The 25537-nt window shown below is 45.9% G+C and overlaps 4 protein-coding genes across 8 annotated transcripts; 3 read left to right on the top strand and 1 right to left on the bottom strand.

Annotated features, from left to right (window-relative positions):
• The first annotated feature begins 849 nt into the window (after window positions 1-849).
• On the top strand, window positions 850-6183 carry nrbp1 (nuclear receptor binding protein 1). Its single transcript, XM_086100092.1, has 17 exons — window positions 850-1077; window positions 1318-1440; window positions 2232-2333; window positions 2435-2524; window positions 2622-2662; window positions 2741-2835; window positions 2922-3005; window positions 3094-3152; window positions 3306-3404; window positions 3482-3614; window positions 3700-3790; window positions 3870-3920; window positions 3995-4130; window positions 4205-4258; window positions 4344-4407; window positions 4487-4542; window positions 4875-6183. Exons 1-17 carry the CDS (start codon window positions 850-852, stop codon window positions 4968-4970), a joined length of 1602 nt encoding a protein of 533 aa, XP_085956218.1. The 3' UTR covers window positions 4971-6183.
• Window positions 5784-15688, bottom strand: LOC147187597 (macoilin-1). Of its 4 annotated transcripts, XR_015097631.1 has the most exons (13): window positions 15546-15688; window positions 14130-14271; window positions 13851-13977; window positions 13631-13754; window positions 13150-13325; window positions 12276-12744; window positions 12044-12202; window positions 11806-11976; window positions 11576-11705; window positions 11300-11474; window positions 10787-10851; window positions 10425-10594; window positions 5784-6149 (listed from the first exon to the last, which is right to left on the bottom strand). XR_015097631.1 is itself a non-coding variant. In XM_086100090.1 (12 exons), the coding sequence occupies exons 1-12, from the start codon at window positions 15620-15622 to the stop codon at window positions 10496-10498; spliced, it is 1914 nt and encodes a 637-aa protein (XP_085956216.1). In that variant the 5' UTR covers window positions 15623-15688; the 3' UTR covers window positions 6386-10495. The 4 variants fall into 4 exon arrangements, 3 of the variants coding, with proteins under 3 accessions (XP_085956216.1, XP_085956214.1, XP_085956215.1); XM_086100090.1 differs by lacking the exon at window positions 5784-6149 and having other exon boundaries at window positions 6386-10594; XM_086100088.1 differs by lacking the exon at window positions 5784-6149 and having other exon boundaries at window positions 6386-10851.
• Window positions 7909-9849, top strand: LOC147187598 (E3 SUMO-protein ligase ZBED1-like). The gene is made up of 2 exons (XM_086100091.1): window positions 7909-9020; window positions 9195-9849. Exons 1-2 carry the CDS (start codon window positions 7909-7911, stop codon window positions 9847-9849), a joined length of 1767 nt encoding a protein of 588 aa, XP_085956217.1.
• Window positions 15689-17243: 1555 nt separating the features above from the next.
• Window positions 17244-19177, top strand: LOC147187596 (cysteine-rich venom protein). 2 transcript variants are annotated; one of them, XM_086100095.1, is made up of 7 exons: window positions 17244-17377; window positions 17561-17661; window positions 17728-17818; window positions 18122-18264; window positions 18357-18451; window positions 18622-18704; window positions 18972-19177. In XM_086100095.1, the coding sequence occupies exons 1-7, from the start codon at window positions 17278-17280 to the stop codon at window positions 19097-19099; spliced, it is 741 nt and encodes a 246-aa protein (XP_085956221.1). In that variant the 5' UTR covers window positions 17244-17277; the 3' UTR covers window positions 19100-19177. The 2 variants fall into 2 exon arrangements, with proteins under 2 accessions (XP_085956221.1, XP_085956222.1); XM_086100096.1 differs by having other exon boundaries at window positions 17360-17477.
• Window positions 19178-25537: the final 6360 nt, after the last annotated feature.

Raw genomic sequence — 25537 nt, 5'->3', positions numbered from 1 at the left:
GTTTTTCCAAGTACTTTAGCTGCGCAAAAGGGATGCATCGTAAAAGATCTGGCAACCGGAGCCTTGTCGGGTGTAGAGTGCGCTTGAGCAGTGCAGTGTGCATCTGGAACTTGTCGCCATCGCGTTTGGTTCTGTGTGAAATCTAGCTCTTTTTAGACGTTCAGTATGCCACGTTAATGGACTCATTTACGTGTCTCTGGGCTTTCCAATGAAACGTTACTATGTTAGGTGTTAGTAAATGCTTGTAACGGTGTAGTTGTGTCAACTGTGTGTTATTCCCATCGTTGTACGGACAGAATAATCTGGCGATTTGCAGCAAGGTTAACCCAAGGAGCGGTTGGCTGCTTCTGAACGCTAACGCCAGTTAGCTTGCAATTCCGCTCAGCATTTGAGCTGACTTAATCAGTGCAAATCGGACTCGGTTACTAAACTTTGTCGTGTCTACTGTCAGTGGCGGTGCTCTCTAGCTAAGGAAGCTAGCCGCAACTTCGCCGAGGAACCCAGAAGATCTTTTTCCCCTTCTATTTAGCTAACAAAGCAAAAAAAAAACAAAAAAAATCAAGCTTGGTACCGGAGAAGAAAGTCTGTTAAACTGGAGCGGACGCCGTCACTTTTGCGTCCTTTAACACGTATGTATTACATGTTATGCTTGGGTTACTCGTATTTTTCATTTTCTTAAATCGTGGTCTTTTCTTTATGGCGCTAATAGCATTATGAAAAGCCCTTCGCAATCATTCATTCTGTGCAATTGTTGTTCGAGGTAATGATAAAATGATCGATGCGTAGGCCCGTTGCTGTACGGCTAATCGTCGGTGTTGCACGGCCGGCCGCTCCGGGTGACCAGCCGACATGTCTGAGGGCTCCGAGAGCAAGCAGGCCCCGGACACGGTCCAGGAAGCCAAGCCCGAGCCGATGGCCGCTGCGACCGCCGCCGGTCAAGCCGTGTCGTCGGTGTCTCCCCCCGTGTCCGTGGTGAACCAGCCGGCCGCCACGGAGGACGAGGAGGAAGAAAGCGAGGACGAGTCCGAGATCTTGGAGGAGAGTCCGTGTGGACGCTGGCAGAAGCGCAGAGAGGAGGTCAATAGACAGTACAGCACATCCGCTCACTATTTTTATTCACTCTGTACGTTAGTTAGTAGAAGTATTTATCTGGGGGTTAATTGTGTCAATTGTGCACAATATCTTTTTGGGGGGTGTTTAGTTCTGAGTAGTTCTGAGTCTATTTGCACAAAGTAAGCCGATGAAAGTAAGGAGTATTGGTACCTTCTTATTACCCACCTCTGTATTAGTTATAACATTTCATTGTCCTTCTTGAAGGTGAATCAACGAAATGTCCCCGGCATCGATAACGCCTACTTGGCCATGGACACTGAGGAGGGAGTTGAGGTGGTGTGGAATGAAGTCATGTTCTCAGAAAGGAAAAACTTCAAGTTACAAGAGGTTGGTGAACTGCGAGCTATTACTTTTCTCGATGGTAAGACTTGTTTGTCCCACAGTATCGTGATTGGGGATACATTCCATACCCACCTGCAAACGGTGGTCTCAAACAGTTTTACACCAAAAAAGTAAAGCAAAATGTGCTACTGTATTACTCTGAAGGCGCATCCTTCTCTTGCTGTTCTGGTAACTGTTTCAGCAGTCTGAGTTATGATCTGTCAATGGCATTTGTTATTGCCTTGGCACCATCTGAAGAGCCCGGGTGTGTTTATGGACCAGGCGTGTGGTTTAAGCTGCATTTGTCCCTTACCTAATATGTTCTGTGTGGGATCCCAACTAATTGCCCCATCCTATTACATATTTGCCCCCGCAGTTGGTTATCAATTTAATGGCTCCTTTTGAACACAACTCCAGGACCTTACACAGGCCACATAAAATAACATGATGGTTATGAACGTATTCATTCTCATTACAATTCAATTACATCACCACAGCTGTTTCCTTGTGCTTTCTGAGAAAATTTCCCCTTCCTAGCCGGAGGGTGGATATTGGTACCGCCTCTTCGGTTCCTTACCATGATCCCAACAACAACAAAAAAACGGAAGGCCTTCAGCTACATTTGAGTTTTAAGATGCTTAAAAACAAGCGGTCAGACCCGTTGCCTGTGGCACAATCGCGGAGAACATGCCGTTCCTCTCCAGTTGCACATATTTAAGAGTTTGGGGTTGCTCAGCTTTCAAACAAAATTGTTGTTTGTTTTTTTTAGTGCTGAAATCTTTCCTTTTTCTCGACAGGAAAAAGTCAAGGCGGTGTTTGACAATTTAATCCAGCTAGAGCATTTGAACATCGTCAAGTTCCACAAGTACTGGGCCGACGTCAAAGAGAACAGAGCCCGGGTATGGCGACACCACTCACATGAGCATTCTTCTCTCGCGGCGCCTCGTCTTACGGCAGCCATGATGACTTGTCGTCGTCGTCCTCCCTCTTCCCGCTGCAGGTCATCTTCATCACGGAGTACATGTCCTCGGGAAGTCTCAAACAGTTTCTGAAGAAGACGAAGAAGAATCACAAGACCATGAATGAAAAGGTAAGTATATACAAGCCATGATTTAAAAAAAATAATAAAATCCGTAATGGGTCCCTGTTATTGTTACTTCACTGATTGTTGTGAATGTTTGTGTCAGGCTTGGAAGCGCTGGTGCACGCAGATTCTGTCTGCTCTCAGGTGAGTCTCTGGGATATCCCTTGTCAGCCGACACGTCCGCGGTTGGCGGTAAACAATTGTTTTGTTTTCACGCGGCAGCTACTTGCACTCCTGCGAGCCTCCCATCATCCACGGCAACCTGACGTGCGACACCATCTTCATCCAGCACAACGGCCTCATCAAGATCGGCTCGGGTATATGAGAAAGAAAAGTCATTGAGGAAGAATCTCGTCACGTTCAAATCACGGAGCTCATCTTTTTGCTTGGTTTCTAATTCCAGTGGCTCCAGACACGATTAACAACCACGTCAAAACATGTCGGGAAGAGCAGAAGAGCCTTCATTTCTTTGCTCCGGAATATGGAGGTTAAGAGCTTGCCTTTTATTTATTACAACGATGCGTTTGGTGAAAATCATAATTGAGCGCCCTGTTCTGTTACTTTCCTCTCCGCAGCTGTTGCCAATGTCACCACTGCCGTGGATATTTACTCCTTTGGAATGTGCGCCTTAGAGGTGAGGGCTACTTGACCACATTTGTGCTCCTACACTGGCAATTTGTTAGCGTCAAGCATTTTGGGATGAGATGAACACCTACGGATGAACCATTTCGAGTCTGTGAGTGAACTCGCTCGGTTTTCCACATGTCATTTCCCATCCCTCTCTCAGATGGCGGTGTTAGAAATCCAGAGTAATGGAGATTCGTCGTATGTTTCCCAAGAAGCCATAAACAGTGCCATTCAGTCCCTCGAGGACCCCTTGCAACGAGTAAGCGGTTTTTCTGCAACAGGGTTGTTTGGGGAAAGACTGCCCCCCCCCAAGATGTCACCTTTTGTCTCTTCCAGGAATTCATCCAGAAGTGTCTGGAGGTGGACCCGGACAAGCGTCCCACGGCCAGGGAGCTCCTGTTTCACCAGGCCTTGTTCGAGGTGCCGCTGCTCAAGCTGCTGGCCGCCCACTGCATCGTCAGCCACCAGCGTGAGTGGAGACGCGGCCGTAGAAAGAGTCTCTCTGCAAGCAAACGTGTGCACGGATGTCCTCACGTCGCCGCGTTTCCCTGTAGATATGATTCCAGAGAACGCGTTAGAGGAGATGACGAAGAACATGGACCCCAACCTGGTGATCATGGAGGGGAAGGAGGGTGTTCAGATGAAGTGAGCGGCATTCGTCGTCGCTTGGTTGAAGACTTGAATTCAAACCGACTGAGCTTTTTTTTTTTTCATCCCTCCTCAGGCTGTCCCAGTTTCCTGCCCTTGAGCTGGACAAGTTCCTGGAGGACGTCAGGTAGAATTTGCCATCAGGAAGTCAAAAGTATTTGACGACCGATATTTTGAAGTTGTTGTTCTCGCGGGTGGCAGGAACGGGATCTATCCCTTGACGGCGTTTGGGATTCCATGTCCGCAACAACCTCAGCAGGAGGCGGTCAAGTCGCCCATCGTGCCGCCCTCTGTCAAAACACCCACCCCGGAACCTGCAGAACTCGAGACCAGGAAGGTGAGAACTCGCCACGCAGCTCATGCTCAGGAAGCCCTCGGCTCGTCACCTCACGACGAACGGCTGTCCCACAGGTGCTTCAGATGCAGTGCAACATCGAGCCCGTGGATGAAGGCGCCAAACATCACGTGAGGCTCCTCGTCGCTGCGTCACGCGCACACAAATACACACGCGGGTGATTTCAAGCTGTAAACTTCGCGTCTCCCTCCGTAGCTGACTTTACTGCTCAAACTCGAGGACAAACTCAACCGACACTTGAGCTGCGACCTGTTACCAAGTACGTTATGCGCTCACAAACCAGATAGCCGGCCGGCCATCTCTTGGCGGACCTTATCGTGTGTTTTTTTTTGGTTTAGACGAGAACGTGCAAGAGTTGGCTGTGGAGCTCGTTCAGCTCGGCTTCATCAGTGAGGTAAGCGACCTGATGCAGTTGGCACGCCGCTGCTCACCCATCAGCTGGACTAACGTGCGCCCTCCTACCGCATCGAGTTCCGGCTTCCACTTGAATAAACACTTCGGAGCTCAATGCCAACATCCCCAATTTACCTTGTACGGAAACACTCACCGCCATGTTTTGGAGTCGGCATCTTGAGCACCACGCACACCACCTGCAAGACACACAGTCCCCTCCTTTTAGATGCGTTAAATCACTCGGGGCTATGTGAGGGGTATAACCTAAGTGAATTCACCTTACTTCCATCTGACGACGTTTCCTTAACTGTGTGGTGACTTTTTTGCGTCCAGGGTGATCAGCCTCGTCTCGCGTGCGTTCTCGAAGAGGCCTTCTCCAAGTTCTACAGCCGCAACGGTTCCCTCAACCCCGTGACGGTCTCCTCGTAGCAGAGGACACCCCCCCCCCCCATCCTCCCACCCAGCAGAACCCTCCTTCCACGTCCCGGCAGCCCCCCCCCCCCTCCCCTCCCCTCCTTGTACACAGGAGGAGGAAAGCCTTGTTCTTGACTGCACCTCCGCGCTGCAGTCTTTATGTTCTGGTCGGACAACGCTGCCACTAAGTGGTTCTTTTTTTTTTTTTTTTTTTTTTTGGTAATTATTTTGTTCTTCTCTCCCAACCAGTACAGCCATCAAGCCTCATCGCAACAAGAAAAAAAAATCACTCTGGCTTGTTTCTTTAACTTTAGTCATGAAATGTTTAACTGCGCGAAAGCAGTCTTTTTCCTTTCGTCAGTATTAAAACTGTATTTTTATCATTTTTACTGTTAAATAACTGTCTCCCCCGCCCTCCACATTGCAGAAGTGTTAAGTCTGCTTGTCGCCTCCTATTTCAACTGGATGGGCTGCTTTCCTGTCAAGCTCAAGACAATTGGAGAAAGCTTGTCATTCGTACAAGTCGAAAATATCCCAACTATTTTTGTTTGACTGTAATTCACTTCCAGCACTGTTGTGGCCGTTGCTTGTTCTGAATGTAAGCTTCTACTCACTCCTATTTTCATGCAACTTTCAGAACTTTAAAAAACTTTAAACCTGCACATGCTTATAATGTATTAAGCATAATTCTTTCCAAATTTATTCCGGCCCAGATTGGAAAACGGTTCTCCAGTGCTGTTGTTTGAATTCACGCTGTTACTAGCTCCACAAGCTCCTGCCTTGTGATCAAGTCTGTGAAGTTGGCATTCATTTTACACTAGAGGCTGCTTTCCATCAATGTGAACATTTTATTTTTTTACACTCGTGTCTGTGTGCTTCGCTAGTCGACGGGAATTAACGCGAACAAATTTCGGTCAAGTCTGTAAAGTTATTTCCAATGTCTGTGGCTGTGAATAGTTGGCTTCTTCGAAAGCGGCACAGTTTGCACTTTTCTCTCCACTTATTTTGCAACTTTGAGTGACAATATCCCGCAGCTCCCCAAAAACATGCAAAATTTGCGAAAAGGCCATCGTAGGGGATTCTTTGTGTTGCCTTTGCTGCGACCGTCTCACAAGGTGGATACAGATTTGGAGTGTGCTCGACACTTATCGCTCTTTCTGCTATCTGTTGGTTTGCCCTTTTTTTTTCCACTCCCTGAAAATTAAACAAAAAAAATCATTAATCAGCAGTTACTTTGGTCCAGTGTGTTCTTTTGAAATCAATCATGGATAATTTGCACTTTAATCTACAACTACAAACAATCTATTCCTCACGTATATATTTAAAATGTAGTTTGAAATTGGGTGGGCATAATCTATTCGTTGGTCAATTCATTAACATCGATACGCAAAACGGAGTGCACGAGCCACTGCTGAAATGATGCAAGTAAATGAGACAAAATTCAATCATTTATACAAAAAAAAATGGAATTCTCCATTCTTTCCTTATTTAAGAAAGGGTAGCCCTTGTACAAGTACTGTATTATACTCTTGGACGTACTTAACGTCACAATGTGTGCTCCGATACATTTTCATGCTGACAAAAAACACGTTGCCGTACAAATTGACAAAGAGGTGTAATAATCATAAAAGTAAAGCCAGGCTAAAAAATAGTTTTGATATAAAACACCTTAGAAACACGCTCTAAATAAAAAGCTACCCCCCCCCCAATGTTGGCGACATCACAGCTCTCTGGAATGTCATCCAGCTGTTGGTTCAAATCTCCATTCTGTACAATTATGTGTATGACTAGAAAAGAAAAAGCAGAACTACAAAAACAGTACATAGCACTTCAGTTCAAACACAGCACTCGTTCACATTAACTTGCGTGTCTTTCTCCCCTGTGGAAAAATCACATTTATAGGCACGGTAATTCAGTTTGTGGACCACGTTTGGTCAGCGTACTCCAAACCAGGATGAGGCCTCGATTCAAACCCATTTGTGTCGGCCATTCAAATAGTTGCCGCCACATCAATACATAGACAAAAACACACCGTTGCATACTAATTGTCTTTAAAAAGGTAGAATATTCTAATCAAAAACTGTTGTTTTAATTTTAGGTGGTATAAACCTGCTTGTCTCTATAAAGTGTCCCAAATGTCACTATACGCTTTCTTTTTGACCCCCCATTTTGTTTCAGGTATGAGCCATTAGAATTGGACAACCTCGCCTTTGCAATTTTGACGTTGACATTGAAGTGACGTAGCAAAATTGCTGCATGGCGAGACGTTTTTCTGTCCCTGGTGCACTTCAATAGCAGTTTGAGAAGCTTCATTGCTCTAGTGCAATGTAAACAAAATTTGAAACATATGCTTTCCAGTGGACAGCATGTGAATAACATCTTTGAGTTGGCGCTATGGAACATTGTGATTTGCATCAACTGCATATAATGAAGGTGAATTGGATGTTGACCAGCGGTTAATTCAGTGTTCATTCAAAAAGTATCTTGATTCTGACAACATTCAAATTCATTGGAGATTAAAATTTTTAAAAAAGTCCAGCTAAACACAAAATAAATACACATTCATTTAAACGCAGCTGCCTTCGCCCCCTTATTTCAAATATACAATTTTGTTAAAAGTCAACACGTTTCTGCTTTGACGACATTTTTGTAAATTGCCGCTTTTGAAATGCTGAATATTAAATATTTTTTACATTCATTTACATGCCACAAATTAGTAAATTGTCACTGTACAGAAGATGTATCTCCGACACGCGATTATTTTTTCACCCTTATACTATGTAAAACAAGTGATACATATTTTTAATTTGTGACATGATTAATTAACCATGCCACCCCCCAAAAAACGTAAACAAATGACCATATTTTAATAACAGTTGCGTTCATAATCAAAGCGGAACGTTTGTCAGTGCACAGTTCCTGGTACGCCGATTACGCGGACGGACAAATCAACATGGAGGATTCGGATAAAACCGCTTTGTTTGGAGTTTTGGGAGGCAAATTCCTTTTCAAGAAGCTACCCGACGGAGGCGTTAATAAACGCGTGGTTTTGTGCATATTCTGCCAAAAAGAGTTTGCATACCACCGCAGCAGTTCAACACTCCGCTACCATCTGAACGCCAAGCACCTTGCGCCCAGCAAAGATGCCGCAACGGCAGTTGGTCGTCAGCCAAGCAAACAGCTCGATAACGAGACTGGCTTCAGGCCCAGAACAAGTCCGTCAACATCAGAAAAACTAGCAAACCCACTCGCCATGTGGATCGCGCTGGACTGCAGACCGCTATCAGTGGTAGAAGATAAAGGACTCGAAAACGCGCTCAAGATTGCGACATGTGATCCAACTTTGAAACTGCCTTCCAGAAATACGATTTCAGCCATCATCCAACAACTCTATGACACGGAAAAACTAGCAAAACTGGATGCATTAGAAAAAGCTCAATTTGTGGCTCTGACTGGGGATCATTGGACCACCGTTCGTAATGGGAATTACATCGGCGTCACTGCACACATTGCCGCGGTCACAGACGGAACATGGCATTTTCAGTCTTTTGCCCTGACTGTGCTTGAGACTGACAGCAGAGACAATGCAGAAAACTGCGCGGAACGGTTTCTCTCCGTGGCAGTGATGTGGGGAATTCGCCAAAAGATCACCACCATTGGAACAGACTCCACACGAACCGCGATACCTGCAGCAAGACATCTCCCGTCCCAACACAGTCCTTGTATTGCTCACATCTTGCAAAGAACCATCACAGTTAGCCTTGCTGAATGTGGTTTTAATGGTGTCTTAGCAAAGTGTCACAAGATAGCGGGTCACTTTCAACACGACCCTGACAACATGGAGGAGGAACTACCCCGGAAGCAATCAAGACTGGGCCAAGAAAATGAGGAACTCATACGGGATGTTTCCATGAGATGGAATTCGACGCTTGATATGATCTCCTGTCTACTGAAGAGTCAAGAGGCTTTTGCTTCTTTACACAATCAGGAGCACAATCAAGACACATTAACTCTGACCGAGGTTCTTCAACTCCAAAATCTTACAACTGTCCTTGAGCCATGCAGGTAAATAAAACGATTTTCAACTCATTCGCTGCCCGACCCGTTCAAATGGATCTTTGACGGCTATCAATGACAGTGGATGAGTTGATAAGCGTTATTGTGATTGCTTCTTTGAAAAGCTCTCTTTGATAGTCATTTTGCAGATTAACATTAACTTTCCCGAACTGTCTATTGCAGATTTGTGACTGAGCTCCTCGGAGGCGAAACCTATGTCCCATGCTCAGTGGTTTTACCCGCTTTGTGCCACCTGCGCCGCACCATGGAGGTCTCAGGCAATGACTCCAACGACGCGGTGAAATTCAAGACCGCCTTCAAGAAAGAGTTCACCCAACGTGCGGCGACGCTCAACCATGAATGGCTCAAAGTGGCCACTGTGCTTGACCCGCGTTTTAAGGATTTAAAGTGTCTTGCGAGGGAAGAGCGGGAAGAGGTTTGGAGCCGCCTTGAGGCCCTACTGCAAGAACAGTGCAAAGGGACCATCATGAAGGAGCCAGCGAAGAAAAAGAGGCTGCTTCTCTGTTCATTTGATTCAGACTCTGACTCAGATGAGGAAGAACGGTGGCGCAGGGCCCTGAATTTGTACAGAGTAGAATCCACCATCAGCGAGACAGACTGCCCATTCCAGTGGTGGTCCAGTCGAGCAGGGACCCACTCACAGCTGTCTGTCCTAGCCCGCAAGTATCTGAGTAGCCCTGCCACGTCGGTGCCATGTGAGAGGCTGTTCTCACTTGCGGGTCACGTTGTCACAAAAAAGAGAGCTGCCTTGAGCTCGGAAAATGTGAACAGACTCGTTTGTCTTAGCAACTGGCTGAAAGAGAGAGAGAATAAGTAGGTGTGGAGGGCCAGTGGGTTTGCAGGTTTTTGCACTCGCATGTTAAAAAAAAAAAAGGTTACCGTGTCCATTTTGTAAGGTTATGAAGCGGTGGGGGGGGGGGGGGGCAGAAGGGGATGGTCCTACAATTACAGTTTAACGTTCAATTTTGGCCCAAGATATTTTCCTGTATGGTGTTGAAATGCGATTAAATGTTTTTTCAGTCAATATTCATTCCTTTTTGTCCAACATCTATATAATTTCAAAATTTTGCTTTTTGGGATAAATTGTATATGATTAAAATGCAATTAATCAAGTATAAATAATTACAAAGCCTCTAATTAGACTTTTTTTCAATCAAGTCCCACCCCAAGATTTATATATATATATATATACTGTATATGTATAGCTTTAGAAATTCTGCAAGATGGCGACAGTGAACTTCAACATCTGGCCATGATCAGTTCATGAGCTAGTCGTGAATCTCTTATGTTTTGAGCTTGCATTTTCCATCAAGTGACTGCTCCAAAAAAAAAAAAAAAAACAAGTGGATGCATTAATTGAATTAAAAGTATGAATAACATGAGCTGACTTACATGCATGGACCGAATTAGACGCCGAGGTCCAGGTACCACTGTTTTGGAATCGCACTGTTGACAGATGAGCTTCAGTGAACGGCAAACGTGGAGCAGGATGTCACTTTAGCACCAGTAGCGCAGTCCCAAGGCATGCTGTCGTGTGGAGTTCGCTTGGTGTCCGCTTCACGCTGGAAGCAGAAAAACGCGGGCGACGGCAGACACTGTCTCCTCACGTCGGAGGATGGGCGGGGGGTCTACTTCTTCAGACACTGGTACATGAGGGCGCGTGGATTGAGCATGTAGCGCTCTGAGCTGAGCAGCTTGGTGAGGTATTGAGGCACAGGGGGCCGGGGGGCCACGTAGGACACGGCGGGGCTCACCGCCATCACCTCGGCGATCTTCTGCTTCATGCCGCTGATTTCCTTGTCCTGCCTCAGCAGCTTGTCTGGCAGACCAACACACCAAGAACAAATGCACGGTCATTCATTCATCTAATCGTGGCCTAATAGTCCAAATGTATCATTACAGTTTACATTCCGTCACTGTTGCCTCCTTCAGCCACATAAACACGTGGCTGTTCGATAAAAAACCACAAGAGGGTGCTGTTGAGACACGGAAAAAAACGAGAATTTCAATGAGCAGCATGGTGGGGTTAGTGGCGAGCCCACGGCTCAAATTTTCGGAGATCCGGGTTCAATTCTCCATGAGAGCATCTCCTGGTGGAGTTTTCATGTTCTTTTTTTTTTTTATCTGAGTTTTCTACGGGCAGTCCAGCGTTTCCCGTCACATTGCACAATGGTCCAGTTCACAAGGTCCTCTAATGAGGATGTGCGCCATAAAAAAAAAATGGATGGATTTGAATGCGAGTGTCCAAATAAAAAACAATGTAGAACCTTGAGCGATCTCCAGCTGTCTGCGAGCGTCCCCCAGCGCTGAGAACAGATCCAGCTTGATGCGCGTCTCAGCGCTCAGGTTGTACTCCAGATGCTGAGCCTTGTCCTGAAGGGCCGACAGGGTGGACAGCAACATATCCGTGTCCTTTTCCACAGCGCGGTATTTACCTAAAGCCTAAAAAAGTTAAAATTCCAAATTAGAGAGCGATGCTGTGTTTGTTTGCTTTTAACATCATACCAATGTAATGTTATATTTGACAATATGTCTATGAATACCTCCACGTCGCTCTCTAGATCGATCACGCGACTCTCTTTGACTTGATACTGAAGCTGCAGTTGTTTGTACTCCGTTTCCAGATCTTTAACTCTTTTCCTTAACATTTGGCTTTCGCTGTTTTCTTGCCTGCTGCGAGACAAAGAGAAACCGGTCGCGGGACTTATTTACATCTCATGTTACGACCTCTAACGTGAGGCGTAAATAAATGTACGGCGGTGGCGTTCGGAACCTGGCGGTGACAGCCCGGGTCGCGCCAGCTGCCTCGTCGGGTCTGTGCGCCAGAAGCTCGGCCACCTGCCTCTCCAGTGAGAGTCTTGCCTCCGTCTCCGCTCGTGTCTTCTTCTCCAGGATGGCGCTGGTCTGCTTGTCCCGCTGCTTGGTTTTGCTCAAGCATATGATCCTACAATTTGCGGGGAATGAGGTCATAACATCACCACAAATTAGTGGATCGAAAAAGGTCCACTCACTTGCTCTGCAGCAGCATGTTGGACTGTCTCAGCAAGGCCACTTCGGGCCTGAGGCTCCTCTCGCTGTTGGTCAGGTTGCAGATGTGACTCCTCAGCTCCTGCTCGCCGTGTCGGCTCACCTGCAGCTCGGCCCTCAGCCTCCTCAGCTCCTGCTCCAGCCTGAGCGGGACAGTGAGCCGAGTGATAAAAGGACACATGCGCTTTGTGAATGGGAATAACTTAAGCATCCCACCTGCTCAGCTGCTCAGCGTGTTGATTCTGAGCCACCGTAGCACTTTTGTCCGCTCCGTCCCGGTTCGGGCTGACCGTTTTCCCGCCGGACCGTTGTTTCTTCTCCATCCTGCCAGCAGTTGGCGAAGGCGTGGCCGGGTTAGCTCGCCGGACTCTGGGTGACGAATTCTTCACCACGCGTGCGGCTTTGCCGGCCTGTTCCTCCTGAGGTAGTTTTTCTGGGGTTGTGGAGGATTCCGGTCCCGGTGACCCATTGCAGTGCGCCTCTTTGGACTCGCCGGAGCTGCCTTTGGACAACAATGGCTTCCGGTTGGATTCAACCGAACGGACTTCCTGTGTGGCCTTCTCGGCCGCTCGCTCGTCACTACGGATCTGGAGGCAGTCTATCGTGTGGGACTCGTCTTGAGGGAGAACAGCACCGTTCTGATACTGGTACTGACTGGACTCAGACTTTGACTTCCATTTGGAGGCTGGAAAAACCAAAACAAAGTCTATTAGTCACGTACAGTTTTTCACTTATTTTTTTGTCATGTTTGATTTGTTTTACACGGGTTCTTTTGGTATTTCTTTCCTTTGACCACTTGTCTGCTCATAATATATTTTGGGCTATATTGTAATATCTATTTATTCAGATTTTTTTTTGGGGGGGGTATCCCATGTATTGACTGAAAAACTCACTTATGTGCTCAAGCTAAAGCCCTGTCTAATATAAAAGCACTGCTTTGATGCCATATTGTGGCATCCTGGTGCCAAGCAACTAAGTTGAAGTGAGATGAGGAGCGTCAGTGATGAATTCCGGCTTTACAAAGATAGTAATATTACACCGACTGTTCATCTACATCATAAGCATTCCGCTCATGTCATTTGTGACTTACGGCCATTATCGGCCACCATCTTGGGGTAAAGCGGCAGGCCCGGCGGGAGCGAGTGCTGCAGAAGGTGCATGTGGAAGTCATTGTCACTCTGGACCGCTTTCTGGATGCGCAGTTTGAAGATGTTGGTGAAGTAGCAGGTGGCGTCAAAGCCAAGATAGACGACCGGATATCCGATGCTGAAGCACGGACACACACAGTGAGAGAAACGAAAAGGTTTATTCAGTGACGAGTTGTGTATCTGATTCCTGGGCCTTTAGTGGGGACTTAATCCGCATTGTACCACCACTATCTCATCGCAATTATACACACCATCAATTCAATATGAAAACTATTTTTGGAAAAACACAATTGAACAGCTTGCAACGGCGGCCAGTACATCCTCTGGACCAGTTTAGAAATTATATTAATCATGATAAAACATTTCAATTAAAAAAAAAACATCAGGTATTGTTGAGATCAGTTTTGGGTGAATCCAACATACCAGTGAGCAGCAAAAAGATGAGAAAGATTGGCATGCGAGGTTTTGAGGTCTTTGAGTCGAAGCGAAGCCTCCGTGTACACAAGAAGGATCCACAGAGACACCGTGGAGATGCAGATCCCCTTCTCTGAGGAGACGAGGCAAAACAAACCCAAAAATAATTGGTGAGAGATTTTTTTCTTCTTTTAGATTTTTTTTTTTTTTTTAATATCGACACGCTCACCTGTGTGCCAAATATAATTTAATACGACGTAGGTGCTGGCCACAAAGAAGAGCCAGTGCAGAGGAACAAAAATCAAACAAAAGATGTCAAGTGTGAAGGCGGCGCACACAAAAACAACGCAAATAACCTGCAAGCACACAAATTACGTTGTTAATAAAATGAATTCGATCCATGTCACAAGTGAAGCACGCTTGGCATTGACAAGGCATTGTTTCAAATGTCCACTTCCGATTTTTTTTTCCCCCACAAAGTGGCAAAAAAAAAATTGTGCATCCTCACCAGCCCATGGCAGTGGAAGGTTGTGTACACGCTCCCAAAGAAGAGCCAGCACGGCCACAGGTATTCGAGACGAAATTCCAGAAAGAAATCTGCCAGCAGCACCAACATCCAAATGGCCATAAACTTCAGGAACGTGTACGCACTGCAAAGATATCAATGAACACATCAATGGGTAAAGAAAAATCGAACGATAATCACATATTGTATCCGAGCCATCGCAAATCAATAGACAGAATGCAAAACCAAAGGGTTTAATGTAGCGTATATTTGCTGCTTCTTCAACATGCCAACATCCTCTGAATTGAAGCCACTTGACCAACAATGGCCGTCTTGATTTTGTTTTACGAGACCGCCACAAAGGCCAGAAGAAGAGCCGTGGTTCCCTCCCTTTGTTCTGCTCATCCATAGGCTGCTGTTGCCACATCGGCCCTTCTTTGTTTGGTAACCATGGCGATATTTCATCTGGAGGAGAGCGAGAACGTGAGGGAGGGAGAGAGAGAGCCACAGCATCCTCCCGCACATACTTTCAATGCCAATTGTTTGCAAGCGCGACTGTGTTTCATTTGGTTTTAATTTATATTAAAAATCATTCGGGAGCACAAAGGTGAGTGCATGCTAAAAAAATAAATAAAAAAATCCAGGATAAGAAGTTGCGCCCCCAAAAATATGGGAGGATAAGCACAATTCAGCTTGGAACCTTCAAATTAAAATTAGCACGTTCTCCTTCAAAAAAGATGCTTTGAATTTAACCAACATAGATACTACACATCACCCCAAAAATTATGTTAGTTGTAACACCAAGCAGTTTGTTTTCCCAATCAAAAAAAAAAAACCTGTGTGGAACTATTGGCCATTTCTTTTGTCAAGTTAATCAAGGGTAGAAGTTGTTCCACAAAAGAAAACAAAATGCACCATTCACTCACGAAACACATTGCCCTTAATTTGGATATTTAAAAACCTAGCTAGCTGCGTATTATATCCATCGATAGTTATTTTATATTTTTCTCTTTTTTTATGATGTAGTCATCGTTGGGTGTCACGTTTTTTTACACATTATAATTGGTGTGCGTTAGACCAAATAAGAGACATTCCAAGCAAAGTAACCCATTTTGGGAAAAAAAACGGTGACTCCAACCGTTTGTCAAGATCAAATGGCAGAAAACGAGTGGCAAGAGAAGCAGTCGGCTGGTAACTTAATGCAGCTTCCTTGCCCTTCAGTGAGTCAGCCCGTGTGAACAATGAGGTGCCACGCACGCACGCACCCACGCACGCATAACAAAAACAACAACAAGGCAGAGTGACGGTGACGTGATGCATGCAGACAGGTGAGTGGAGTGCCACTGGCATGCACACAAAGACGCGGACGGGCAGCAAGCACAACAAAAGCAGCCACCAGCGGGCGGGCGGGCTGTCTACCTTTCAGACAGCCGCTCGCTTATTTTCAATTTCTTCATCTTTCGGAGCCTGCTCGCGTCCACGTAGCGTTTCTTCATGGTATCTTCTTCTTCGTTCTCCCTCTCCCCGTCGCCCTTTGTCTCCCACCGCGACGGAAGAGGAAGATGAAGAGGGAAGGGCTGCTTTCTGCGCGATGAAGAGGATGTTCACGCCAACCTGTGATGAGGACGGTGATGGTGAGGATGGTGATGATGGTGGTGATGTCTGGGAACAAAAATAGGGTACCAGTGAGCGGCGGCGCGCATGCGCAGTGGACGGCGCACCTCCAAGCGCGGAAGGCAAACGCGTCGTCTTCAAAATAGATGATTGCGGAGTGACCAAATCAAGAAGTCCCTTGAGATTTATTGTCGGGTGAGGGTCCTTCCAGAAATGGATGACATATTTTGTCCAGCCCCAATGAAATTTCAAAATAATAAATGAACAAAATTTGATCTCAGGGGCACTGCCATTTTGTCTGCTACTGTCACTTGCTGTCCATTGAAAATGCCATCACAGTACCGAAGGGCTCATGTAACGACCGTCACGGTTTGGAACAAGTTCGAAAGTGAAGTGACCAAGAATCCAATGGTCAGGTGTTACAATTATTACTCTGTGGAAAAAGGAGAACCTTCCTATTTCAGGACAGCCATTTCTGCAGCAACCCAACAATCAGGCCTGTACAGTACGGCGGCCCACCTGGAGCTGTCAACACAAACTATTATAAAATAAACAAACATGCAAGGAATAAAACTTTGGGCATAAAAAAAAAAAAAAGGGACGGCACAGAGAGTGGATGGCCGGTTAGCAGGTCCGCCTCACAGTGCAGAGGAGCAGAGTTCGATTCCGGCCCTGGCGTTCCCGTGTGGAATTTGTATGTTCTCCCCGTGCATGCGTGAGTTTTCTCCGGGTATTCCACATAACCAGTTAAGGAGCCAAGCTTTAGTAACCTTAAAGAAAGTCTTGATTTATTGTTTTGACAGCGGTTGTTGCAATAGTGTGGCAGGCATGAAATAATGTCTCTCGCATCTATGTGACAGCGCCATCGCTGAACGGGCGATATCATGGATGAGGAAAAGGAGCCGACGCTTCCCTTTGCTCATAGAGGGAACGAAGGACATCCTGCTTTCGAGAACAATAGATGAAGGAAGCCCTACCTGCCTCTTTTGGCTCATGATCCAGGTCGTGTTCAGGGGGCAGGTGAAAATACAGAACCGAAAATGGAGGGGGGGGGGGTTAATCAGGAGGGTTGCTGAATAACTGCAGCGTAAATGTCATTTAAATTGTGATCCGTCTATCGTGTAATATTTTGCTTTTTGCTGCCCAGGAAAGAAATCCATCAGGGCTCATTTGCTTTAATGGAGACGCATTATGTAACATGAACTATTTGTATGCAAATAAATAATAAAGGTGAAATTAAATGCCGTGTTTAATTGAAATGTTTTCGACCTATTTCCGGAAATGTTTCTGTGCAGGAGCCCTTTTAAAATTAAATATTATCAGACTGTGATGTAACACTGAGTGTTTGTGTAGATTAGTGTTAGCTTCTGATCAGAGAGCACTTAAAATCATCAAGGTCATTTCACAGGTGGCACACTGCAGGGAAAAATTCTTGCAGATGCCCTTGAGTCTATGTGTTTAAGCTCACGTGGCCGCGTGGAGTCGCAGATATAAATCCGACGGCGGCCCGCAGAGGTTGTCGGTCCAGGATTTAGCAATGAACGCCTTCCTTTTTACCTTCCTGTGCGCCTCGGGCCTCTGCGCCGCCCTTCATGTGTCAGCCAGCTTGGAGGAAGAAGTGGAGATCGCGCCTGTAAGTGCTACGAAACTCAAAAGTCAATCATGTCAGATGCGTTTTGGTGTATTCAATGCAACAACCCTTCCTCTTCCATTTCGGATCGACCTACCTGAAGGAAAGTGAGTCGATTTATCACTCAGTCGCTTCTTTTCCAGGCACCGCAGACAAAACCGTATCATCATTTAACGCTACTTCGTTTTAGGCACCGTGCTGACCTCGGCCTCGGAGCAGAATGAGATCGTGAACAAGCACAACGACCTGAGGAGAAACGTCAAACCTACTGCTAGCAACATGCTAAAAATGGTAAAGAACAACCCATACCTCGATAAAAAGCACCGAATCCAAAGTGTATGTGTCGCTCCGCCACAGAGTTGGAACAAAGAAGCGGCGGCCAACGCTCAGAGGTGGGCCAACACCTGCTCCATGAAGCACAGCCCAGACAGCTCCAGGGTGATCAGTAGTAAGTTGCACGTTAGCCAGGATCCACATATGCCATCCAAAGCGAGCGCTCCCATTTTTTTTTTTCCTGCAGGGGAGGATGGAAAAATTGCAATGTGAGAAGAAATGTTTCCTTTGTTTGTCGTTTGTTGAATGTACCTGATTTTGAGATGGTGAAACCTCAAAAGCATCTACTGGTGATAGTGACTCTACTTTGGAATCATTTATCATCTGAGCTCTGCAAACGAGAAAGTACCAAAGGGTTACTTTTGGGCTGGAAAACACAATCAAGTCCTTTTTTTTGTTTTTTTTGTGTGTGTCGCAGCGAGTGGCTGCGGCGAGAACTTGTATATGGCCAGCTACAAAAACAGCTGGAGCAATGCCATCCAGTCATGGTATGACGAGGTGAATGACTGGCGCTACGGAGTGGGCTCGATCAACGGAAGAGTTGTTGGACATTTTACGCAGGTCGAGATGAACCCGTCACTTCATTAACAATTCATGTTTTGTTTTTTTTTACATGTTTTTGATCAACAGAATAAAACATTCCTCCTTTCCAGATCGTTTGGTACCGCTCCAACCAGATTGGCTGCGCTATGGCCTACTGTCCCAACTCCCGCTACAAATATTTCTACGTCTGCCACTACTGCCCGCCGTAAGTGCATAAAACACCCCTAACGCATGAAAGAACACACATTTGATTCATAGTGATTATAACCGAAATAACAGTTTCCTTATACGACCATGAAATAGTAACTCGGCCGGTAGCCAGTGAGCGAGAGTTTTAATGCAATAAAATATTTGATGTTGTGGCCTCCATTTTAGAGGAAATTACCAGTACACTCACCCCTACAAGTCCGGATCTCCCTGTGCTGACTGCCCCAAAGCCTGCGAGAACAAACTGTGCAGTAAGTCGAATCAGTCTGTGCTCTTCCAATGAATTCTCGACCACGGCGCAGTAATTAATATGAGCGATCGCCAAGGTGCGCTCCTGAAAATGATCCAAATATAATCAACCGGTTTGGGAGAACAATTAAATGCTCTTCCACTAGAGGGCAGAAGCTACAGTTAATCTACGCGTCCAGCCATTTCACACGATGTACATCTGGGTGTAAATTAAGAGGAGATCATGACGGTTAACATAACAACACATTACGGTGTCATCCCACTAACAGCCAACCCCTGTCCGTACACTGACAAGTACAGCAACTGTCCTGATCTGAAGAAACAGCACGGCTGCAACAACAGCAACGTCGCCTCTTGGTGTCCCGCCTCCTGCAAGTGCTCTTCTCAGATCATCTAAATGACTCTGACTGAAATGTTGCATTGAATTAAAAAAAAAATTATAATAATAATAAAAGTCTTGCAACTTGCATTTAAAGTCATTGTTGTGCGTCTTAATTATTCATTTAGATTTTTTTTTCAGAAAGCCATTCAAGTACATCATGCTAGTATTTCATCGTAAGCATGAGCGGTATCCTGGCTGGTCCGTTACTCATAAACCATCCATGTGGCCCGTTCCCGGTTGTCATGACAACAATACTTTTTTTTTTTACCCCTCCCGACAAGCCCGCGTACGATGGCCGATATTTTTGAAGCTCCTCAGTATCCAATTGTCACATCAAGTGCGAGTCCCAAGCAAAGTGCCGAAGGATAAACACAATTTGGAAGTGAATTACCCAGACACTGAGTGAAAAGTTGACTGATAATTTCACGCCGCCACCGGGGCGCCGAGTATGTTTTCATTTTCCACATGAATCAAGTCAAAGACTTCCTATTACATGCGCCGCCATTGTGTGGCAATGGGCTTCTTTTCCATGTGATAATACGCCACTTTCACTCAAAACAAACACTCGCGGTCCAATTTCTGCTCTAAACTTGGAATCCCCACGCGCGTGGTCACATGCTGAAGTTTGAACAAAGTTAACAAAGTACAATTTCAGGTACCTGCACTTCAACTTTGGGCGGAGTTACAAAGGCAGATAAGGGGGCCGAGTCTTTCCTCTGCCTAGTGCATCCAGTGATAGCGGATGTCCTCCTTCTTGGCGGCAAGCGATAAGGCCGATCGTGCCTTATCGCCCTCAGCAGTGAGCAGACGACTGTTGGTGCCAAGGCCACAGGATGCGATGGACTTCGTGGCATCGCTTTGTCCTCCTCGCCCCGCCATACATCATCTGTGTCTCGTAGGCGATGGAAAAATGACAAGCTCTCATTGCACGTAATTGGGAACATCTACTTGAAGAGCGGTTGTCATTTGAGAGACAAGCAAGAAGATTTTTTTTTGGGGGGGGGGGGGGGATAAAAGTTAGGAAGACAGACGCAAATCAGTTTGAACCATCAGTATGTCCAGACTGAAGACATGTTCATTTAGTCTGGTGTGTTATCGCTCTCTGGATCAGAAACAGGATGTCGGGTGTGTGTGGAAGGGGGGGGGGGGGGGGGGTTGGAGGGGTTTAGAGGACAGTTGTCTCCATTTAAAAAGAGTACGAAGCTCAACGCAGCAGACTATTTGATATAAACGGCATGGCAATCTTCACGGCCTTCCCGAAAACTAGCTATGAGATGCTTTTCCTCGAGTGCACAATGAGCGACGCCTGTTGATCTTCAAGTTAGAGCGAGAGCACCCACGTCCTTTCTAGGCGCTTATTCAAAGGGATTCAAGAAGAAAATAGCAGAGGAGAAAAGTTATCACCACATGTATAATACGCAGCCTTTCTAAACGATAGGACACGATCATTTCTGACATATCGTTTTGCGGGGACTCAAGTATGAGAACGACTTTGACGGCCGTGCCACGTCGGGCGCGTGCGCGCCTCATGCAGCAGGTGCCACCTGCTCGTCGCCACCGCCAGCCACGTTTTGCGGCGAGGTAAAGTTCAAAACGCGCTTCTGACGAAAGCGGGACGTGGGGCTTCCTTCCTTTACTTGGAGTGCGACAAGATGCACGGCAGCAACATTTGCCTCTTAGGCTGTCATCACACGCATGGGTGGAGGGGGGGGGGGGCTTTGAAGCAAAAGCAACGTCACATGCCGCCGCAGCATTGACAGATCAAGTTCATTGATAAGGAGGAAAAGACCACTGCGGTCACATCGGATGTCTGCATCGAAAAAGGTAGACGCAGTTGAGTCTGCTTCACATCAGCCATCAGCCGGGCCGGTGTTTTGTTTTGTCCCCCCCCGCCTTCCACATGCCAATGCTATCCTCACTGGAAATGTACATTTAAACAAACAAATTGCGCGAGAGGGGCCACAGCCAAAAGCAAAGGAAATGGTTAAAGTGGGTGTAAGCCAAACATAATGTACGCATTTGTGTGTAATCAAGATGCACTTAAGTTAAAAAAAAAACAAAACATCTTAATCAGTGCACACGATAAATACCGATGTCTATTCGTAGCGACGCTTGTGCCTAGCATATTATGAGAAGCGTCCCGGCTGGTCCCTCCATAATAAAGACCGCTCGATATGCGATTCTGCGTTGCCTTGACAACAAAAGATATATTTTCCCGATGACATGCAAATGATTGCGAAGTTATGTCAGTGTAAAATGATGAGATACTGTTGCTAAAAACGCAGACGCCAGGCAATTATTGTGATGCTGTGCGCCGCAATTCATGTTGGGGCCTTGCCCTCTCTCAATGGTGCCCGGATTCTCAGTCAAGTGGGACTGTTGCCGATGAACTTTTTTTTTTCTTTTTTGGCAGTACTTAAGCTGGGAGAAAAAAAAAGGGGGGGGGGGGTTGGCAGCTTTAACAACAATCTTGACAGGCTCGTCAGAAAGATTGATTGCTACCGAAAACCTTGCCCGATTTGCAATGACTTTGGTTTTGAAAAGATCTGTATTTCTTCAAAGGTGACTTTGCCTTCCTTAAAATAAACATGCCCGCCCCCCCCCCCAAAAAAACACAATAGGAGGCTATATGAAGCAAGACAAGGAAACCCTGCCTACCCTTTTATGACTTTTTAATGGATGCTTTCCAGCGTTTGACAATAGCGGATGCTGCTGCTATATGATCTATTCAACTGTATGCAGTCACAATGAAACCTCATCCCGTTGAGAAAATAGCCAAAAACCTTTGCACGTAAAACTCTACGTCTATAATCGTTTCGTTTGAAAAGGGGCTTTTAGAGTATATTTGGATCACCCATTAGGGTCCACGTCCTGAGAAAAGCTGAACGGCGAGAGATCAAACATGAAGGTTTCCACACACCCGGAATTTTATACTGTCCATCCGGATAATGATAACGTTTGCCTGACATAAATAAAAATGTTCTCCCCATTTTGTCTTCCCTTTTCTACTTTGCCAACATGTCTCAGCCCACCAATCTTTCCACATCCTGTGTATTGGAATCCTACTCCCCACACTATTGGACTCAGGATGTTTTTTTTTTGTTTTGTTTTTTTACCCCACATCTAGCCGACCCTCCCCTTGATGTTCCTACGTCTATGGGAAGGGTTGGGGGCCCTGCAATCATTTTAGTTTTTAATAGCATTCAGTGATAACGTGGCAGGTTGATTGCCACATGGAGCCAAACGAGGAAAGGGTGCGGCGAAGGGGGCCTCAATTAGGGGCCGTCGAAAGAATGCCACGCGAGATAAAGCAATTACATGTCGCTGCGGCGAGGAAGGCTCTTCGTTAAATGTCAGGGTGGACTGCGGAGGTAGCTTGTGTGAGTAAAAAAGAAAAAACGGTGCCGTTTGAAGGCTCCGCTTGTGCAACTTTCACAACGATCGAAATGGCACCGGCATGACATTAGGATCTCAATCCTCTGACAACGTGTCAACGCCCACCTTGAGCGGTTGCGTTTGGTCACTGAATGCCGATGAATAAAATGTCAGCTTAAAAAAAAAAAAAAATAGGAGAGGATCTTATCGTACATTTCGGGCTTGCAATGACCTGGGACCAGCGCTCAGCTCGTTTTATCTTCCAAATTGAGGAAACTAGAAAGTAAAGCAACTACTTATCTGTGTGCATGAGCAAACAGAAGAAGGTCCCACGTCGCTGCAAATTAAGACCTCCCCGTCCTGCTCTCCTCCTCCACAGCTGGCCTGTCTCACACACACAAACACACACTAAATGGGCCGCGAACAGTAGGGTTGAAATGGCTTTGTAGCACCAACAGGCAGGAACCGGCTGTTGTAATCAAGGTACAGTATTATGTAATTGTAAGCAAAGCACACTACAGTGGGACTTGAAAGTCTGGGAGGCTGGACAACTTCCAATTTATTCGTACAAATTGATTTCTCACGCACGATTAATGGATAGCGATTCAACTGTTGCCATCAAAGTCCTTTAGAAACTCTGCAGACAATGTGTTGGCCAAAGTAACATGAAACATTTTTAACTACTATTCAAGTGCGAGATAACGGTAAATCTTCGTGGAGGTGGGTTAGACCAAGTGTAATTTCGCAGACATGTGCAAGTTAGTAAAAAAAACAACAAAAAAAAGTGGTTTGCGCCAATGTGGGTGTGAACACAGCCGACTCAATTTGCGGAAAATAAAAAGTGGAACTGACAACATTATCTTCTGATCTAACTGACACTTCGCAAACAAAACAAATCTCGGTCTGGAACACCTTGAAGTCAAAACGCTGACTCTGAGCAGCATTTCAATTCAACCTTCTCTAGTAGCATTGCCGAAATTTCCCAGTTTCCTGGAATGCAGCATCGCGACGTTGTCCATTAACATTCTTTCCAGAGTGGTTAAGTTATGCAACATTTTTATATTGCAAGCAATTCAAATCTGAGGCAATCCTACGAACTGCGTGCACCGCTCAAACAAGCGGGAGATAACCGGACACCGTCCATAGCATAAACGGCGGCTGCAACATGAGAGCTTGCGATTGTTCTTGATTACTGACATCTAACATGCTGATTAGCCGCCAGTGGAGTCTTTCCTCTTGACTCCAAGTTTGCTTATCAGGATGGGCAAGTGTTCCCCTCGGCTCCTGACACAGGAAACGTGTTTTGGAGTACAGTATATGTGCAGGGTGGGGGCCGGGGGGGGGTGTAAAAGAGGAGTTTCATAATTGCTATCATTTGTGTTCCAGTTGGCGCTCGCTTGGTACAAAACAACTGGTGGTCTTATTTTTCGATTTGTAGGAATTAACGTCATAAGCACACAAGAAAACAAATACTTCTTTTGTGTCCTTAAGTAATGACATGGAAGAACGTAAACCACGGAGTATTAAAGACGACGGCAAAAAATTTGGAGATGGAAGATATTCCCCATCCGCAGTATTAACAGAATGTTTTTTTATGTCGTCGGCTCCAATATTGAGTGGCGGCGATTACGTTTGTGTAGTGTGTCAGCGTAAAAATTCTGTCTAATCTGTTCCGGGGTCACTTTTTAGAAACCTATGCTGTTGGTGGTTTTATAAACAGGCCGTGATGTCACAACCAAAACAGGAAGTGGGCCAGGAGACCGTCGTTGCTGCTGTTGGTGCATGTAACGCTTATCAGGCTTATCCGCTGGCAGCGTTTCTTTACAAAGTGACATCAGGCGCGACTGGCCTCGGCCTGGCGTGTACAGGGGGACCTCGGTCGAAAACAGAAAGGTGTGGTCGCGTATCGCTGACCTTAATGCCAAAATTAAATTAGGTCGTGCAATGTGCTTAATGAGGTCAGCTCTTACTACCAAGCTGCATGCCAAATCGCGGTTGGGCGTAACGTGTGAATTGGACTGCTTCCACATCTGATGTGACCCCTGACGATATTTCCAACTTGAAACACTGACGAAAACAATCGGTTGTTTTTTAAGGAAGTTGCTCACGTGTGCTTTGAAAACGGCTACGTTGGTTTGCATTGGAACGGCGGAGTCCTGGCATGTCTGATAAGATATAGTTGCACCAACGCCACAGGAAATTTGTGTCACAGAGTAAGCGGCATAAAGAGATTCAAGGACACGGCTTTTAAATCATTCATTGTGGGACGGGCTCTCTAAAAAAACACAAACGGAGGACCAACCACTGTGGCCATCCACTTCATCCTTGCCAATCACGCCATGTTTTTGAGGTTCAATTAAAAAAAATAATAATTATAATGCAACATTGTATACCACAAAACAGGGTCGCAGGAATTAATTTATGCAATTTTTATAAAGAGGACCATTTACGTTGTTGTTGTCAATTGAGTAAGATCCAATCAAACGCATGAAAAACAAGCAGCGTCTCAACTGCCACGGTCAAGGACGAATGAGCGTGCTCAGCCGAGCGCAAATCCTGCCGTTCAAGCTTGCGTGCCAAATATCAGAGAAAAATATTCACGTGTGCATTCACGGCGTAATATGTGTTTCTGTTATCTCTCAACATGTGGAAGTCATCCCCCCCCCCCCCCACACACCCCAAACACGTTCAGAAAAACGCTCCAAAACAAACAAATGCATTTGTTGGCATTGATTAACTGCTCGGCTTATTCATGAAAGGTTTCCAAGGCCCCAAAAAGAGAGACCCCCTCTCCACTTGGGCTAATTTTGGCCCGCCGTCCCCCCCCAGGCCCACTGTGGGAGCTGTGCATCAGAACCTCGGGGCCCAATCAAAGCTGTCAGCAATGGAAAAGTGAGAAAAGAAACACAGGCAGTATTTTGTGCCTATGATGGCTACACAAAATTGTACTGAGCTATATGAATAAATGCAAACGCTGGAAAGCTAGCGGATAAGATGTAGGTGTTAAGTGTAATTCCTGCACTTTGTTTTGGGTTTTTTTTTTTTTGGGCTCTGTCATGTCAGTCAACTAGAGAGGAA

The sequence above is a fragment of the Hippocampus guttulatus genome, chromosome 20 (genome assembly GCF_054856545.1).
Source record: "Hippocampus guttulatus isolate MCC_2025c chromosome 20, RoL_Hgut_1.0, whole genome shotgun sequence".
Classification (NCBI taxonomy): Eukaryota; Metazoa; Chordata; class Actinopteri; order Syngnathiformes; family Syngnathidae; genus Hippocampus; species Hippocampus guttulatus.
The sequence above is the reverse complement of the archived record's forward strand: the minus strand, read 5'-3'. Positions and strand labels throughout refer to the sequence as shown.